We start from the raw sequence: 18362 nt of genomic DNA, 5'->3' as shown, positions 1-18362 counted from the left end.
CATATATAAGTGTATTGCACACACGAGAAAGAGTATATAGTATATATTTTTACTATTTTTGAGGTCTTAGTTAAGGTTTTTTACAATCAAGTAGCTTAATTTAGTTTTAATATTTCACATTTTAGTAAAATATACATTTACTTAGTCTTTAAATAGGATTTTTTCATTTTAAATACATCTTAAAAATGTCAATTAGATTCATTTCCTTTACAAATATTTTAGATTTTTTGTTTTATTTCAGATAACTTCCCAAAACACATTATAATTTGAATGGCATCTATGCTTATGTTAGTTTTTTAATTATCCCAAGGTCTCCATAATCCTAGACCAGGCCGTATCCTGAGAAGATGCTGTGGTGGTCATGGAGAAGAGCATGAGATTGATTCCTGAAAAACCCCAGTGACAGACAGGTCTTCGCATTGATCCCATGAGCCAGCCTGTACACCAGCTGGTGACCTACTCACACCTGCTGCTTCTCCACGATGCACGTCCAGCATTCTCCAGCCCCTGGCGTCTAGACAGCAGCTCTGCGCAGAAAGTTTGGCCAGAGAAGAAATGGTCGTGCCCAACTGAGCCTAGCTTCTCTCGAGGTTTTTCCCTTCACTTTCGTCAATTGCAAAAGTTTTGTTCCTCGCCACTGTCTTGCTTATCTTTGGCCTTGTAGAGCTGCGCATCAATGGATTTGCTCTTCAGTGTTTGGACTTTCAGCAATAAAAATTAAACCACACTGAACTGAACTAAACTGAACTTCAACTCTGAAAACTGAACTGACGGAGAACTTCTAAGTTAAGCTGTTTTGACACAATCTACATTGTAAAAGCAGTATAGAAATAAAGATAAGTAAAGTAAAAAGACTAGTATGGTATTGATAACTCCATGATGATGGCATGATAATCAAACTAGCTTACTAGCTTTTTACTTATTTAAAAAGTTATGTTACTTGTGTTACATAGGTTATATATTAAATTCCAATCAACAAAACACCTGCCGAACTTCTATTAAATACAGTCTATTACAAATAGGTAAAATTGTATTTAAACATTTTATTCTACTTCTTAACAGTCGACACATTTTGTTTTGTGCATGATACGATATTAATAGTGTGAGAAGATGCTTCTCGAGAGCAAAAAAGCACATTGTACACATGATAAAAAGTCTTTGGGGAAGTTGCTGACTCAAATCCCGACACGGTTACATCTCGACATTAGCAAACACTCAGAAAACAGAAGTTTGCTTATGTCAAGTGAAGGTCAGTGTTACTAAACCACCCCTCAATGTTTCCTTTTAAAATTACACAACTGCAGACTTCAGATCATTTTCTTGCTCCTCGCTTTTCTGTTCTTTCTCCTCCTCCTCCTCCTCATCATCTTCTTCTTCTTCATCATCATCATCATCATCATCATCTTCTTCTTCTGATGTATTGTCACTGTCTTCATATTTAGCCCTGAATATACAAAACAAACTCAGCTTACTTGTAATAGAAATTGAATGTTTTAGCATTTAAATATCATTCATATTAGTGGAATAGTAACAATAAATGCGAGTCTCACTGGACTGGTCTGTTAAGGTTCACAAAATCTCTCCCTGAGTCCACGTCAAAAGGATCTAGAGGGTAAAAAAAACGCACATTTACAGCAAATCTGATTATTTAAAACCATTAAAGTCAAATGTAAGTGATTGTCTCATTATCACTAAATTGGTATACAGAATTACGGATACAGAACAGTCAGAATTATTAGCCCTCCTGCATATTTTCCCCCCCAATTTCTGTTTAACGGAGAGAAGATTTTTTTCAACACATTTCTAATCATAATAGTTTTAATTACTCATCTCTAATAACTGATTTATTTTATCTTTGCCATGATGACAGTAAATAATATTTGACTAGATATTTTTCAGGATTCAAAGCGACATTAGAAGGTACCTAAGATACCTAGGTTAATTAGGCAAGTCATTGTACAATGATGATTTGTTCAATGTGTTTTTGGTCATTATCAATGCACTGTCACTGTAAATGAGCACGAGCAGCGGCAAAAATAGACCCAGCGCCTAAACGATCAAGACACTGCTGCATCAGCTCTGCTCACGCTCCTAACTGACACGCTGCTTCCGTGTGCGGTATAACGGCTCTAATCTGTAAACATGAATGTGGAAAAAACACGCTCTGCTCGTGCGTGTGGTGTGAAAGAGGCGTAATGATAGCAGGGACTTCCACGATAAACAGACACATAAAGCAGGCTTGCCATGGCAGAAAGGATGATAGTCATCCTTCAATGTTCTCTTTTGTTATGATCCATTCTGAATAAACAAACAATGCAGTTTACATGCTTTGTTCTTATTGCATTATTCATTGATTCATTTTCATCCGCTTTTCCAGGGCCAGGTCGTGGGGGCAGCAGTCTTAGGAGAGAACCCCAGACTTCCCTCTCCCCAGACACTTCCTCCAGCTCCTCCGGGGGGATCCCGAGGCGTTCCTAGGCCAGCCGAGAGACATAGTCCCTCCAGTGGTCCTGGGTCTTTCCCGAGGCCTCCTCCCAGTGGGACATGCCTGGAACACCTCCCTAGGTAGGCGTCCAGGAGGCATCTGAAACAGATGCCTGAGCCACCTCAGCTGACTTCTCTCGATGTGGAGGAGCAGCGGTTCTACTCCGAGCTCCTGCTGGGTGCCAGAGCTCCTCACCCTATCTATAAGGGTGCGTCCTGCCACCCTACGAAGGAAACTCATTACGGCTGCTTGTATCCGAGATCTTGTCCTTTCGGTCATGACCCAAAGCTCATGACCATAGGTGAGAGTAGGAACGTAGACTGACCGGTAAATCGAGAGCTTTGCCTTTCGGCTCAGCTCCTTCTTTACCACAGCGGACCAATACATCGACCACATTACTGCTGCTACTGCACCAATCCGCCTTCCCTCACTTGTGAATAAAACCCCAAGATACTTGAACTCCTTCACCTGGAGTAAGGACTTTCCTCCAACCTTATTGCATTACTTATTAAGATAAATCTAAACTCATTTCTGTAGTTCAAACCACTCAGAATTGTAGTTGAGAACGTCTGTTATAACAGGCTCATAAGGGGACCGGAGGGTGTGCTCCAACTATAGAGGGATCACACTCCTCAGCCTCCCTGGGAAAGTCTATGGCAGAAAAAGGTTGTTTGCCATCTCCAGGGGGCACCCTTAAAGATAGGGTGAGGAGCTCTGTCCCCTGGGAGGAGCTCAGAATAGAGCCGCTGCTCCTCCACATCTAGAGAAATCAGCTGAGGTGGCTCAGGCATCTGTTTCGGATGCCTACCTAGGGAGGTGTTACAGGCATGTCTCACCGGGAGGAGACCTCGGGATTGCTGCCCCTGCGACCTGACCCCGGATAAGCGGATGAAAATGATGATGATGATAATTACATTTAATGTGTCGGACCAGGTAGGGCTCAGACACAAGTTTCACTGGCTTGGGTAGGGGAGGGTTTATTTTTTAGGGCTCGATCTAAGCTCTAACTGGAAGTTGATTGGATTGTTAGGATTGACAGGTTGACACTCTAGTAAACACTAATCAGAGAAGAGATGTGGTTAAAGAGAAAGTGGAAGTTGTTTTAACTAAATATTGTAGTGTCATTTTGATTTCCTAATGCCTTTAAACCATACCAATCTCCTCTTCCTGAGGTGTGGCACTCAGAAACTCTTTCTCCACAGCCAGCAGCTCCTCTTCTGATTGGCTGGAAGCGTAACGCTCTAGAAGAGTCTTGTTCAGCTCCAAAAATCCCAAACCCCACTTAAACTTCCTCAACAGGAGCACAGCAAGGTCACGAAATCCTGATGCATCAATTAGAGAGAGAGAGTTCATGTAAAAACACAAACAAATGTCCATTTAATCACACTAAACAGTACTACGATTCAAGAAAAGTAATAATTAGGGGTGTAACAATACACTGTAATATCATAACAATGCAATATAACTATGTGTATCGCTGATTCAAACTATATGATTTGCAAAACTGAGCTTGTTTTATCTAAAAGAGGGTTTACTGTACTTATAAGGTATAATTCACCCGAAAAATCAACAGCAGAGGGCGCTCTAGGCTAGTTTTTAACAGCGGATGGCACTCTAGGCTAGTTTCTAATAGCAGATGGTGCTCTAGGCTAAATTATAATAGCAGATGGCACTCTAGGCTAGTTTTTAACACCAGATGGCGTTCTAGGCTAGTTTTTTAAACAGCAGATGGCGCTCTAGGATAGATTATAATAGCAGATGGCACTCTAGGCTAGTTTTTAACACCAGATGGTGTTCTAGCCTAGTTTTTAACAGCAGATGGTGCTCTAGGCTAGATTATAATAGCAGATGGCACTCTAGGCTAGTTTTTAACACCAGATGGCGCTCTAAGGCTAGCTTTTAACAGCAGACGGCACTCTAGGCTAGTATTTAACAGCAGATGGCGCTCTAGGCTAGATTATAATAGCAGACGGCACTCTATGCTAGTTTTTAACAGCAGATGGCACTCTAGGCTAGATTAAAGGCTAGTTTTTAACAGCAGACTATGCTCTAGGCTAGTTTTTAACAACAGATGGCACTTTACGCTAGATTATAGGCTAGTTTTTAACAGCAGACTGCGCTCTAGGCTAGTTTTTAACAGCAGATGGCTAGTTTTTAACAGCAGATGGCACTTTAGGCTAGATTATAGGCTAGTTTTTAACAGCAGACTGCGCTCTAGGCTAGTTTTTAACAGCAGACTTGCCGACTTTGCTTTATAAGACTTCAATGTATCTTCAGGAACCAGATATTAATTTTGTTTTAGAATTTTTGTGACTCTAAGTGTGCTGGTGGATTGCATTTTATGAACCACCAAGGATCACTAATTAAGTTAAAATATCCATTATTGCTTAAAGAAAAACTCGTCAACATCTTGGATGGCATGAAGAATTTTCTTACCCACAATGCAGAAGGTGGCGGCATACGCCTCAACACATGACAGTTTGCACGGCTTTCCATAGTTTACAGGATTTGCTGCGACCAAATACGGCAAAAGCCTCGGATGAGAGCCAATCATTTTGCTGAAAGGTGTGTCTTCAAGACGAGCCCATGAACAGTCAATCACGGCCAGACCACCATGTGCCACAATCTCTCTGAAAATGAAGAATATGAGTGATTGAAATCTGAATGCAAACACAGATGGTTTTATCTGCACTACAATTCAAAGGTTTAGAGTTGCATTTAAAAAAATAAAATAAAATAAAAAAAGGTAAACGCTGCATTAAAATTTTTTATTCTAAACTGAATTTTCAACATCTTTATTTTTTAGCAGCACTAGTTTCAGAGGTATTATTTCCCATTAATTATTTCCACTGAGGTAAAAAAAGAAGTCTTAATAAAAGCATTACATGTTATTTTATTTTGATATGTTACTTCGATTTGCAGCAGAAAGAAAGAAAAAAAGAAAGAGAAAGAAAGAACGACAGAAATAAATAAATAAAGAAAGAAAGAAAGAAAGAAAGAAAGAAATAAAGAAAGAAAGAAAGAAAGACAGAACTAAAGAAAGAAAGAAAGAAAAAGAAAGAAAGAAAGAAATAAAGAAAGAAAGACAGAAATAAAGAAAGAAAGAAAAAGAAAGAAAGAAAGAAAGAAAGAAAGAAAGAAAGACAGAAATAAAGAAAGAAATACAGAAATAAAGAAAGAAAGAAAGAACGAAAGAAAGAAAGACAGAACTAAAGAAAGAAAGAAAGAAAGAAAGAAAGAAAGAAAGAAAGAAAGAAAGACAAAAAGAAAGAAAGAAAGAAAGAAAGAAAGAAAGAAGAAAGAAAGAAAGAAAGAAAGAAGGACAAAAATCATGTCTGTGAACTGAACAGCTTTAATAATGGAAAGGTCTACAATCCCATGAAGCATTCTGAATGACACGGCTGAATTAAAAACTACTCAAAAATATCATCATGACTAGTTTTTGTATCAATAAAAACAATATATTTCAAGTTGACTGAAAATAAATCGCACGTAAAAACAAATATTTATGTACTTAAATAACTTGATTAAACAATTTGCAGTGCTTCATTAGAGTGGGTGGAGTTAAAGATCTATTTTTGCACTCTATGTTCACTGAAACTCTCTGATTGGTTGAATTTCTTGACAGCGTCATGGGTAATGTAGTTTTTTGCGCAACTTCTGCTATCTGACCTGGATTAGTTTATTAATGTGCAAAAGCGGGTCTGACAAAAACATATTCAATCAATGAACAATGTTTCATTGTTGTCAAATGTTTTCTGTGTGGCCCACCTGTCGGCAGGTGTAACGTATTTGGTTCCCATGGGGCTGAGTATCAGGCCATTGAAGCGCTGGTTGAGTCGTAGGCAGCGCACTAAACCTTTCCTTGCTAGCTTCCGTCCTGTACAGCGTTTAGGGTCACAGTGACCCAGATCCCACATGGCTAGAGGACAGGGCAACTTCACACCTCCGGCTGCCTCTGAATCCGCATGCTCACTGGCTGAAACATAAACAAACATGACATATAAGGTTATAAGCTTAAGATAAATTATTACCCCTTATGTGAAATTTGAATTATTTTTCAAATATATCCTACGCTCTATTTAACAAAGATAAGCTTTTTTAACACAATAATTTTTGTAATTAATTTCTAATTAAAATATTTAAAAATTTGTAATTAAAATTACATAAAAAAACATTAACACTTAAAGAAATCAGACTTTCTCCAGAAGATATAATAGATTAAATATAATAGAAAATGCAGTAGAAAAAAATCATTGCTCTGTTAAACATCACTTGGAATATATTTGAAAAAGGATTAAACTTTGACTGTATAATTATTATTTCGCTTTTAATTTTGTGGTTAATTGTAAGGCTATATTACAACTTTTAAAAGAACCTATTATACAAACATCTCTTTTATAAGGGGTTTATACAGAGTTGTGTGGGAAAAGTCTGTGAATATAACCAGCTTCTAATGGTAATAGTCTATTAATTGTATTTTTTATAATCACACTTTCTAAAAACAGTCTGCAGAAACACTTTGATTGACATTTTCCCTTTGTATGGGCCCTCAAAGGGGGAATGCCCCGCCCATTAGTGACTCTCCCTCATTAGCATAGGACAGTAGTCTTGTTTTTGAATCTGCCACTATGCTGATGCACAGACATTTGTAGCTCCACCCTCTATTGAAAAGAACACCATCTCATTTGAATTTAAGGCAACAGTCACCAAAACAGCACAATCAGGATCAAAGCCTAAAAGGGTCAGTTTCAAAGAGCTATAAAACATTATTGTTGAGGTATTTTGAGCTGAAACGTCACATATACACTCTAGAGACATCAGAGACTTATTTTAGATGTTTTAAAAAAGGGCATAATAGGTCCCCTATAAAAGCATGACAACATTGCATGCACAATCCATTTCCAGGGGTGTCCAAACTCGGTCCTGGAGGGCCGGTGTCATGCATAGTTTAGCTCCAACTTCCCTCAACACACCTCCGTGGAAATTTCTCGTATACTTTGAAAGAGCTTGATTATCTACTTCAGATGTGTTGAATCGAGGTTGGAACTAAAATACGCAGGACACCAGCCCTCCAGGACCGAGTTTGGACACCCTGGTTTAAGCTGACATGGCAGAAACCACAGACCTTGAAGAGCCTCGTGCATCTCCTCTGTGAAAGTGTCTAACGATTTCCCCTTCATCCTGTGTCGAGTGTCTTTGCCCTTGTGAACAGATCGCTCACATTTACCCTGTTTTTTACGTCCCATATCTGAAATCGAGCTTATTTAAGGTTTAAAAGTCTTTAACTTTCGCACGTGTGTGTGAGCTTCTTATTGGTTTAAGCTCTTTACAATGCACACCACGCCACTATACTGACTTTACGCCGATCATGGCTGAAATTTCAATGTTTATGTGCTTTTAGAGCACATTATAAAGATTAATTCTGACACGCAGCTGTTCGTGAGGCCAAAACACGATGACGTCATAAAACATGGCTGTTGCTGTAACCAAAATAAAACACCCTAATTTATTCACATACGAGCTTATAAAGATTTAGCTTAGATTATATAATTGTAAAGAATATTTTAGCTTTAATACTACAAACATTTTATACATAATAATCAACACGTAATAATCAAAAAAGTAAAAACGGACTTTTATTCTTGCAGAATCAAACCCGGAAATGTAGCATATTATTTTTTGTTTACTGTCAGCGCCGCAATTTTAAGATGTACGAAGGTTTTATTGCCATTTTCGAGTTTTAAGTTTTATTTAAACAGCTAAAATAACACTTACATCTTAATTTAAAGCGATATCATCCTCCCTAATACTATTAAAACTATTAAATATATGTCCTGTTTTGCTAATTCTTACGTTTCACAAGCTACAGATCCATAAAACATAGAATCACCCTCAGCTACACTCTTCCCATCGCTGATGTTTTCAGTTCGGTCACATGAACACAGAAGAAAACGTAAACAGAAATGTAGTCTTACATACAAATCACAGAATTTCAAGAGTTATGGAGTTTGTAAATTTTAAAGTATGTCTGTTTTATCTGACAGCACTAGGTAAGTGTAACAAATCAACTTCTAATTGTATTATCAGATAATTTAATCAACACAGCGCTGAACATGCGGAACTGAAAGTGTTTTAATGTGTTTGGTTTTACATGTAGAGTTTTAGTGAATAATATTCATAACAGCTGTGGGGTGTTTATGTTTTTTTCAGTGGCTGTCACGTCAGGAGGGAAGATGAAGATAGTAGAGGAACCTAATACATTTGGGTCAGCTTTTCAGCAGCTCCTGGAACATTTTTCAGCTCAAATATAAAATAACTATATTCAAGATGTCCTATTTTTTTTCTTTTTCAGACTGAATAATCCACTTGTGTCTCAGACTAGTCGATTGCAGGCTAAAGTCAGTCCATCTCCAGTGTCTGGACCTCCACATCTGCACAGACTGGCAGGAAAATGCTTCAACTACATTGAGGCAACGTCAGTAATATTTTTTTTACCACATTAAAAATATAAATATGCATATTTAGTATCTATGCTTTATGCCATATTATTATATATTGTTGTAAATATGCCTTATGATATATTTTCTTCGTAAACTACTGTTACACTGAATGACATTTTAGCAGCTGTCTTCTTTTTTTGGAGCAAAAGAATAAAAGCAAACAGGACAATTTCTAATGTATAAGAAATACTAAAGTTAAAGGGATAGTTCACCCCCAAAAATGGAATATTCTGTCATCATTTACTCACTTTTTACTTGTTTCTAACCTTTATGAGTTAATATGTTAAACACAAAAGAAGATATTTTGAAGAAAGCTGAAAACCTGTAACCATTGACTTCCATACTATTTGTTTTTCCTACTATGGAAGTCGATGGTTACAGGTTTTCAGCTTTTTGTGTGAGTTTAAAACCACTTGAGACAGTAAATAGTGAGGAAATTTTAAATTTGGGTCAACTATCCCTTTAAATATTTATTAAACTTTAATTGTTTTGATACTCTTCATCTGATGTACATTATTTTAAGTGTTTTTACTTTGTCATGTAGTTCACCCAAAAAAAATATATATTCTATCATCATTTACTCACTTTTTACTTGTTTCTAACCTCTATGAGTTAATCTGTTGAACACAAAAGAAGATATTTTGAAGAATGTTGGAAACCTGTAACCACTGACTTGCATAGTATTTTATTTTTCCCACTATGGAATTCGATGGCTACATGTTTTTAGCTTTTTTTGTGCTTTAAAACCACTTGAGACAGTAAATGGTGAGTAAAGTTTAATTTTATGGTGAACTATCCCTTTAAATATTTATTAAACTTTAATTGTTTTGATACTCTTCATCTGATGTACATTATTTTATGTGTTTTAACTTTGTCATTTAGTTCAGCCAAAAAAATTAACCATTCTGTCATCATTTACTCACTTTTTACTCACTTTTTACTGGTTTCCAACCTTTATGAGTTCCTTTATTTTGTGATTCTTGAACACAAAAGGAGATATTTTGAAGAATGTTGGAAACCTGTAACCACTGACTTCCATACCATTTGTTTTTCCAACTATGGAAGTCAATGGTTACAGGTTTTCAGATTTTTTTGTGTTTAAAACCACTTGAGACAGTAAATGGTGAGTAAAGTTTAATTTTATGGTGAACTATCCCTTTAAATATTTATTAAACTTTAATTGTTTTAAAACTCTTCATTAAATGTACATTATTTTATGTGTTTTAACTTTGTCATTTAGTTCAGCCAAAAAAATTAACCATTCTGTCATCATTCACTTACTTTTTACTCACTTTTTACTGGTTTCCAACCTTAATGAGTTCCTTTATTTTGTGATTCTTGAACACAAAAGGAGATATTTTGAAAAATGTTGCAAACCTGTAACCATTGACCTCCATACTACAGTATATGTTTTTTCTACTATGGAAGTCAATGGTTACAGGTTTTCAACATTCTTCAAAATATCTCCTTTTGTTTTCAACAAGAAAGAAACTCATACATTTTTAGAACCACTTGAGACAGTAAATCATGAGTAAATTACAATTTTGGGGTGAACTATCCCTTTAATTATTTATCACACTTGAATTGTTTTAAACCCTTTGTATATTATTTTATATGTGTTTTTACTGTAATGTACGACAGTCACTGTGAATTCTGTGCAATTAAAATCAAAGCTAATATATGTTGTTCTGTTTTTTTTTAGATATAAATATGTGTTTTGTCCATTTCATAATGTGACTCAGCATGAACAGAGTTTCCGTTGGAACGCATACAGCGGTATACTGGGGTAATGTTTTAATAAAAGTCTTTTTAAATTTTTTTATTATGCATCTAGCTTATATTATTGTCTATTATTTATAGCTAATCATTATTTAAGAGGACTTTTGTGTGTATGTGTAGTATTTGGCACGAATGGGAGATTGAGAATAACACATTTACTGGCATGTGGATGCGAGAAGGAGATTCATGCGGAAACAAGAACAGACAGACCAAGGTATGAGATGCTTTTGTTATTCATTCATTCATTTTCCTTCAGCTTAGTCTCTATTTCAGAGGTCACCACAGCAGAATGAACCGCCAACTATTCCAGCATATGTTTTACGCAGCGGATGCCCTTCCAACTGCAACCCAGTACTGGGAAACACCTATACACACTCACATTCACACACACTCACAAACTAAGGCCATTTTAGTTTATTCAGTTCCCCTATAGCGCATGTGTTTGGACTGGGGAAACCGGAGCACCCGGAGGAAACACACACGAACTGGGGAAGAACATGCAAACTCCACACTGAAATCCTGCTGGGACTCAAACCAGCGACCTTCTTGCTGTGAGGCGACAGTGCTAACCACTGAGCCACCGCGCCACCCTGCTTTTGTTATATATTTTGTTAAAAGTATATTTTATGTAGCTGTATTTCCAGTAAATGCTGACCGATGTTGGGATTTTATATCTGCACTGAAGGTTCTCCTGGTGTGTGGAAGCAGCAGTAAACTAGCGGGTGTTTCAGAGCCACAAACATGTGTTTACTCCCTAACATTTGAGACGCCACTAGTCTGCCATTCACACTCCCTCTTAGGTAAGTCAAACATTGTGTGTTAATGAAGCAATCCGACTAGATTAATTTTAAAGGAACGCTCCACTTTTTATGAAAACAGGCTTATTTTACAGCTCCCCTACAGTTAAGCATAGTTATAACTTTTTTACATTTTGAGCAATATAAACTCTAGATCAGGGGTGTTCAAACTCGGTCCTGGAGGGCCGGTGTCCTGCAGATTTTAGCTCCAACTTGCCTCAACACACCTGCACGGATGTTTCTGGAAAGCCTAGTAAGTGCTTGATTAGCTAGCCCAGGTGTGTCTGATTGGGGTTGGAACTAAACTTTGCAGGACACCGGCCCTCCAGGACCGAGCTTGGACATGCCTGCTCTAGATGATGGATAGTAAAGCCTGAAGTCTCTTTTTTCCAAAGATACATGAACAGTGAATGTAGACCAAATCAGCAACTGTTACTGCTTTAGTTTGGGAAGGTCATTTTTTAAGAAAATGCCTCTAATGGTGAGGGAAAGAAGGACATCGATATAGCCTTGGAAAACGTTTTGCAGAAATCTAATTTTGCATGCTATCTTCATCAAATTTGAAATATAATCTCATGAGACACTTGGCTTTCAAGGTATATTTTTTCTAGGACATTACATTAATGTTTGTATATGAAAAAAGATATTGAACACAGTACAATTTTTCTTTCTTATTCCTTTATAATGTATAACTTTTCATATTTTTAAACACGAAACTTTCTAGTTGGACCATAGTAAAGCTCAAAATGTCTTCTTTCCTATGATACCTAATTTATGTTTATAGCTCACTGGTGTCAAGAACTGTCACTATTTAAAGTTAGATAGGTGTTAATACCCAAAGGTGAGTGCTGGCTAACAGGTTAAACAGGTGAGTTTCACCATTTTTTAATCCAATCAGCCGATCTTTGGGTCTAGAGGGAGCACTTTTAGCTTAGCTTAGCATAGATCATTGAATCAGATAAGACCATTAGCATCTTGCTCAAAAATGTCAAAAGTTTTTGATAATGTTGCTTTTGAAATATCCCTGTTTTCAACGCTACATTTGAAAATTGTCCCCAGCTAGGAAGCCTCATTGCGTAATAGCATTGTGCCTGCTGCAGCCAAGGTATGGCAACAAAATCCCTTGATTATTATGCCAGAATGAGAGTATAGTTCCTAGAAATATCAGCCTAGAAAATAGTAACTTTTCATTTTCTGTTGGTCATAGTACACGATGTAACTACAAAAGAGCTACGCTTTAAATAGGAAAATTATGAGTGAGATGCTAACGGTCTAATCAAATTCAATGATCTATGCTAAGCTAAGCTAAAAGTACTCTCGCCAGATCCAAATATCGGCTGAATGGATTCAAAAACAGTAAAACTCAACTGTTTAAATGTGGAACAGTTGCAAAATAAGCCTATTTAATAAGAAAAAATGGAGTGTTCCTGTAAGCTCTATTAATAGTAATCACAGCTTCTCAATGTGCTCTTGTGCGTTTTCAGTGTATCCGATTTTAAGTGAGAAATTACAGAAGGAATGGGATGAAATTGCACAATCTCGTTATGAAGATCTCATCACAGAACAGGTGACACAAATAAACACTAGCTAACTATGTTTACATTTTAAGTTTCTTTTATAAAAGAGGGCCTGGTTTTACTAACAAGATTTTAAAATAAGCCAGGATTAGGCCATTTCATAGGTCATTCAATTCAAGACATCATTATTTTTTCCTATGAATGTGCCTGGTTTTATAAATCACTGGTGTATTTTATTATCACTGGTGTCAATCTTGAAGCAAAATAAGGTTATTATTTTATTCAGAAAGTTTTTTAAATCACTTGAGTGTGAGTAAATGAATTTAAATGTTTGGCTGAACTGTGTCTTTAATGAGCTAAAATGTCAACATGATTCATCTGAATTGCAAAGTTTTCACAAACACGTGCATGTCACAATATAATGCTTTAACTGCTGATTTCTCATCTAGTGTCTTTTAGTAAACCAAGGCCAACAGGAAACATAGCTTCTGCAATAAACTAAAAGTCTGTGTGAAATCAAAATTTACAATGTTATTCTTAAGGTGAATAATTAATCTGTGCAAGTTAATCCACTGATAAAAATGTGTTTGTTTTGGTAATCTTCAATCAAAGTCAGAGTATTTGCTTCTGCTTTTGGAGATGGTCTATCTGTTGACATCAACCTAAAGGCTTCCATAGCAACTCTATATTAATAATCTTAACCACGCCCCTTTAAACACCGTTAGTTTGCTATGAGGGAATGATGTGCAAAAGAAAGCCCCGCCCCCTACTCAACATATTTAGTCTCAGTTAGAAGCCAATGAGCATATTGAAATAAAAGACTCAGCAGCTTCCAGTACAAGTGAACATTAAGAACATAATTTTAAAGGCATATGTGTGTGTTTAGGGTTATAATAAGCTGCTGAAGGAGCTGTTTGAAGAGGCTGGGTTTCTGAGAAAAGCTCAGCTGCAGAAAGCAGAGGAGAGTGCGACATCTGTCTCGCATCACAGTCTAGAGCAGTGCACACAGGTCAGAGATGTAAATACTAGACACTTCACTCTGCTTTACTGCTGCACCTGCTGTAAACAAGCGTGTTTGTTTTAACAGGATTTTGAAAAGCAACGAACAGAGATCGAACGGCTTCAATCACTCCTAAAACAACACAACATCTCCTATGAGGCGACAACAGGTGAGACGCATACAGTGCTTCAGCTTATCTCATAGACTCTGGTAGATGTGAGTTATTTTAAGTGTGTGAAATTGAAATTTATTTTGGTTAAGCACATTGTTATTCTTTATGTGATCAATTAATCCGTGCAAGTTAATCTAATGGGAAAAAAAAATGTATGTCTGAACATTTTCTTTCACGTTTGGAGCAGAAGCTAATACGCAAGTGACTGAAACTGCAATTCATCAACTAGCCACTGGGGGCTGACTCCAAAATGGAGTAAATCGCCATAGACTTCCATGTTAAAATGCCAAACTTTACAGCAGAAAAAAGGTGTTTCCTGCCTGATACAAAAATGGTTTTAGTGTTTATAGCAAATATTACCTTCATAACAACTGTAAGGGGAGGATATTTTTATAACTTTTAATCCTTACATTTTTTATTAAGCCTTATAGTTCTGCATAATTAAGGGTGGATCTACTTGAGTGACAAGTATCTTCTGCTAGCCATCACCTGACCTCCGCAGATTCTAGCCGCTGAATTGGCATATATATCATATTTGTGCTTTTGTTTTATGTCGCTTACTTGTAGCTTTATTTGTACTCTTCAGAACCCGACCGGTGACATCAGGGAAACTACATCCATATTTTTTTTAGTCTATGATTTGGATTGGTTCTTCTCTGATGACGTCAGTTTGACGGCTTCAGTCACAACATTCTGAACCACGCCTCTTTTATGTTACCAAAACTTTATCGGTATTGGTGCTGCATTATAAAAGACCGAAGTATGGATAAGCTCCGACATTAACGGTTCTGCTATCGGTACTGGAGAATTATTGCTGAATAAACATTATTTACAGTAGCATAATTTAACTGACCAACCTTTTCTAATTTGCCATATTTGATTTTCGTCTGCACAGCTGGCAATCTCACATGAGAAATGCTCGTGTTTCCAGCGAGCGCATCAAGTATAAAACCCTTCACAGTTCTCGTGTGTGTGCGCGCACTCAGCGGACCTAGCTCGCAACACAGACTCGCGCACACACAGCTTGTAAGCTTGCAGAGTGAACTTCCCGAGTGGACAGGGACAATGCCCGTTGCAACAAATGCAACAAGTTGTTTTCTTGTTTAAGCGCAAACGCAAGCAATCTAGCTAATTAAAAGTATCTTTCAGAGGTGCATTAACTGCAATGCAAAGTGATGAAAAGTTTGTGACTGCCTAGCCTCTAAAGGTAATGTTACATCATCCACATTGTTATGCCTGCAGTCAATCACCTAAATTAGAATAATATTAATAGTTAAATAAACACACATTCGGTTACAATGAAAACAGTATTTTTTCCTGCAGTAGCCCTAAATAAGTCTTAAACATTAAAAATGCTTTTACATTACTGTATTTACAAATATAGCATATTATAGCAAATATAGTATATTACAAATATATTTATGAATAGCCTAATAATAAACAATGCTTATTAAGAAATTATCAAAAAAACTGCTTATTTTTACAGTGCAAGATGCTCCAAAACTGTATTAGAACTTTAACTCCCAAAACACAGCTAACTCAATGTGAATGTGTTAATGAAAAATCATAAACAGTATCTCATTTAACTGCATTTTGCAACTCAAAGAGGGTATTTTCAACTGCAGGGAGTTGAAACAGGGAATAAACCAGGAAAGATCCTGACTTCTGCCAGAAAAGGCAAACATGTTGATTTTTCTCCAGAAGAATGGTTAAAAACTGAGAGTCATTTTCCTTCAAACCATTCTGCATTCTTTTACAGGAAAAAAATTTTTTTAATTTGTTTTACAATTATTAGTTTAGCTTTTTTTTACATTTAAAATGTAATAATAAAATAAAGTGTATTTTATTCTGTTTAATTTGTTTGTTTGTCTTTTTTCATAAAAAACACAACAAAAAGTACTGATAATAGAACCGTTAAAGTACAGAACTGATAAGTGGTATCGATAAAACTAGTAATACTGTTAAAACCTTAACGATACCCATCCCTACTCTCATAACGTTAGTTTGAATTAAGGGAATGATGCACAAAAACAAAGCCCCGCCCCCTACTCAATATTCAGTTTCACTTAGAAGCACTGAAATAAAAGTCTCTGAAACTCACGGTTCATTATAAGTGGTCTTTAAAGTAACAGTTCACCCAAAAACTCATCTTCAGTCCCAGTCTGTCCAGCATGAAGAATCTTTCTGCAGTAGAACAATAAATATGATTTTGAGCTGTTATTATGATTCATAAAGAACAAGTTAATCTTTACCGGCACTTCGAGAGTAAAAAAAACACATACAGGCAAAACAAAAGCAATACTCTGGGATCTTCATGATACATTGAGGTCTTATGATAAGAAATGATCAGTCTGAGGAAGAAACTGAACATTATTTACAACATTATTACTTTTAATCCTGAGCAAATCGGTCTTTAGCGTAGGCATGGCAGTATGGAATGCAAGTTTGTGTCACATATAAATATAAATAAATACATTTAATAAACAGTTCAATAACAAAACATTGTCACCATCCCACGGACGTTTTGTCAGCACATTTTTTTAATTATCTAATCCTGACAAACTATATATCATATGCATATGTTTTTTTTAAATCATTTTCAAGTAAACTAATAATGTGAGGTGACAAATAATCCATTATAGAGCACTTATGCATTGAAAACACTGTTGTGTTATTGGGGTTTATTACAAGATTTGGCACTTTTATGATAATTTTAAAACATGCAATCAAGGTAAATGGAGTTTTCATATATGGCTCAATAAAGGCTCAAGGGGTTAATATTTAAGTTTCACAAAGCTAACACAATGCAAATGCTTCACAAACAGTATTTCAATCTTCCACCCTCACACAGTCCTGCATTAGTCACTTTGTGCTGTATTGTCTGCTCTCTATCACTACAGCATTGACAATAACTACAGAATATTATTAGTGCATACTGTAAAAATAGCTCTGTCACATTAACAATCGGTCTCATTGCACTGCACTTTTAGCTTATCTACACTCCTGTTTTGTGCCTTTATTTGTTTGTATTATCTTTGTCTCTTAATTTGCCTAAAGCTATTTATATTTATTGTTTATTTACGTTCCTCTTGTAGTGTTTTGTTATCTGGATGCACAAAGGGTCTGAGAATTACACCATTTTAATTCTCTGTATGTGTGTAGCAGAACTGACAATAAAGCTGACTTTGAACAGTATTTCAAGAGTTCACACTTAGCTGATGATTGATTATAAAGCTTGCTTGGCATGCTGTCCCAGGAGAGACCCTGAGCTCATAAGATCCCCGAGCACGGGGCTCTCTCCCGTTTGCAAGGCCAGAGGGGAGTTTGAGCTCAGGTAGATCTCGAGAACTCCCCTGCTGTAGCTAACGAACAGATGGTGATTGCTCTTAAGAGATAACTACTTAGTAGGAGCATGTCTATGGTGCCGATTTGGATTAGTCAATTAACTTAAGTTGCATGTTTTTGGACGGTGGGAGGAAACCAGGGAACCTGGGGGAAACTCACGTGAGCATGGGGAGAAATGTAAAATCCACACAGAAACATTGACTGGCTTGGTAAGGACTAGAACCAGTGACGTTCTTGCTGTGAGGCAACAGTGCTAACCACTGGGCCACCATACCACCCATCTAGGAAAGGAGGAGGTGGAAGGGGGGATTCTTCAAAATGAAAATGGCTGTGATATGGAAGTTAGGGTATTTATCGTGGCTTAGGAATCGTCTGATTGGTGAATCATGAATTGGATAAGGCGGGGCCAGCCACAAGCAATCATAAGCACGTGATCCTCTCGAAATTAGTTTATAAATAAACTTCACTTGTTGAAGCCATGAGTATGTTTCACTTGTGCTCAAACAGGTAAAAACAAACCAGTCATATCTTCTCTCTCTCTCAGACAGGAATCAGGGTTACACTGAACCTTCACCCGTCCAGGACCAGCACCTTCGCGGAGATGGCGGCTTCATCGCTGATCTGCACTGAAATCACAAAACACAGCTAATCTGAGCATTCAGGGGAATAATGTGACTATGAGATGATGATATTTAATACGTTTTAAGCTTTGTACTTGATTCAGCCTGACCTGACCATTCAAAATAAAGTTTTTATGGCACAAA

At 36.7% G+C, this 18362-nt stretch overlaps 2 protein-coding genes across 2 annotated transcripts; one reads left to right on the top strand and one right to left on the bottom strand.

The window, feature by feature from the left end:
- Positions 1 to 1023: 1023 nt before the first annotated feature.
- Positions 1024 to 7950, bottom strand: tsr3 (TSR3 ribosome maturation factor). Its single transcript, XM_056451123.1, has 6 exons — positions 7614 to 7950; positions 6257 to 6464; positions 4922 to 5115; positions 3640 to 3807; positions 1551 to 1605; positions 1024 to 1444 (listed from the first exon to the last, which is right to left on the bottom strand). The coding sequence occupies exons 1-6, from the start codon at positions 7732 to 7734 to the stop codon at positions 1291 to 1293; spliced, it is 900 nt and encodes a 299-aa protein (XP_056307098.1). The 5' UTR covers positions 7735 to 7950; the 3' UTR covers positions 1024 to 1290.
- A 434-nt stretch (positions 7951 to 8384) lies between these two features.
- gnptg (N-acetylglucosamine-1-phosphate transferase subunit gamma) lies at positions 8385 to 18362 on the top strand. The gene is made up of 10 exons (XM_056451220.1): positions 8385 to 8538; positions 8699 to 8753; positions 8841 to 8963; positions 10691 to 10774; positions 10888 to 10981; positions 11453 to 11567; positions 13049 to 13131; positions 13968 to 14090; positions 14169 to 14250; positions 18143 to 18362. Exons 1-10 carry the CDS (start codon positions 8424 to 8426, stop codon positions 18226 to 18228), a joined length of 960 nt encoding a protein of 319 aa, XP_056307195.1. The 5' UTR covers positions 8385 to 8423; the 3' UTR covers positions 18229 to 18362.

This window comes from Danio aesculapii, chromosome 24, assembly GCF_903798145.1.
Source record: "Danio aesculapii chromosome 24, fDanAes4.1, whole genome shotgun sequence".
In the NCBI taxonomy this organism is placed as follows: domain Eukaryota; kingdom Metazoa; phylum Chordata; class Actinopteri; order Cypriniformes; family Danionidae; genus Danio; species Danio aesculapii.
This window is presented reverse-complemented; position numbering and strand designations above follow the sequence as displayed.

Coding starts and splice junctions, on each gene's coding strand:
- gnptg (XM_056451220.1), top strand. CDS start 8,424: ATGAACACAGAAGAAAACGTAAACAGAAATGTAGTCTTACATACAAAT. Junction 8,539..8,698: donor GTTTTATCTGACAGCACTAG/GTAAGTGTAACA, acceptor TGTTTTTTTCAG/TGGCTGTCACGTCAGGAGGG. Junction 8,964..10,690: donor TTCAACTACATTGAGGCAAC/GTCAGTAATATT, acceptor GTTTTTTTTTAG/ATATAAATATGTGTTTTGTC.
- tsr3 (XM_056451123.1), bottom strand. CDS start 7,734: ATGGGACGTAAAAAACAGGGTAAATGTGAGCGATCTGTTCACAAGGGC. Junction 3,808..4,921: donor CGCCACCTTCTGCATTGTGG/GTAAGAAAATTC, acceptor TTGATGCATCAG/GATTTCGTGACCTTGCTGTG. Junction 1,445..1,550: donor AACCTTAACAGACCAGTCCA/GTGAGACTCGCA, acceptor TTGTATATTCAG/GGCTAAATATGAAGACAGTG.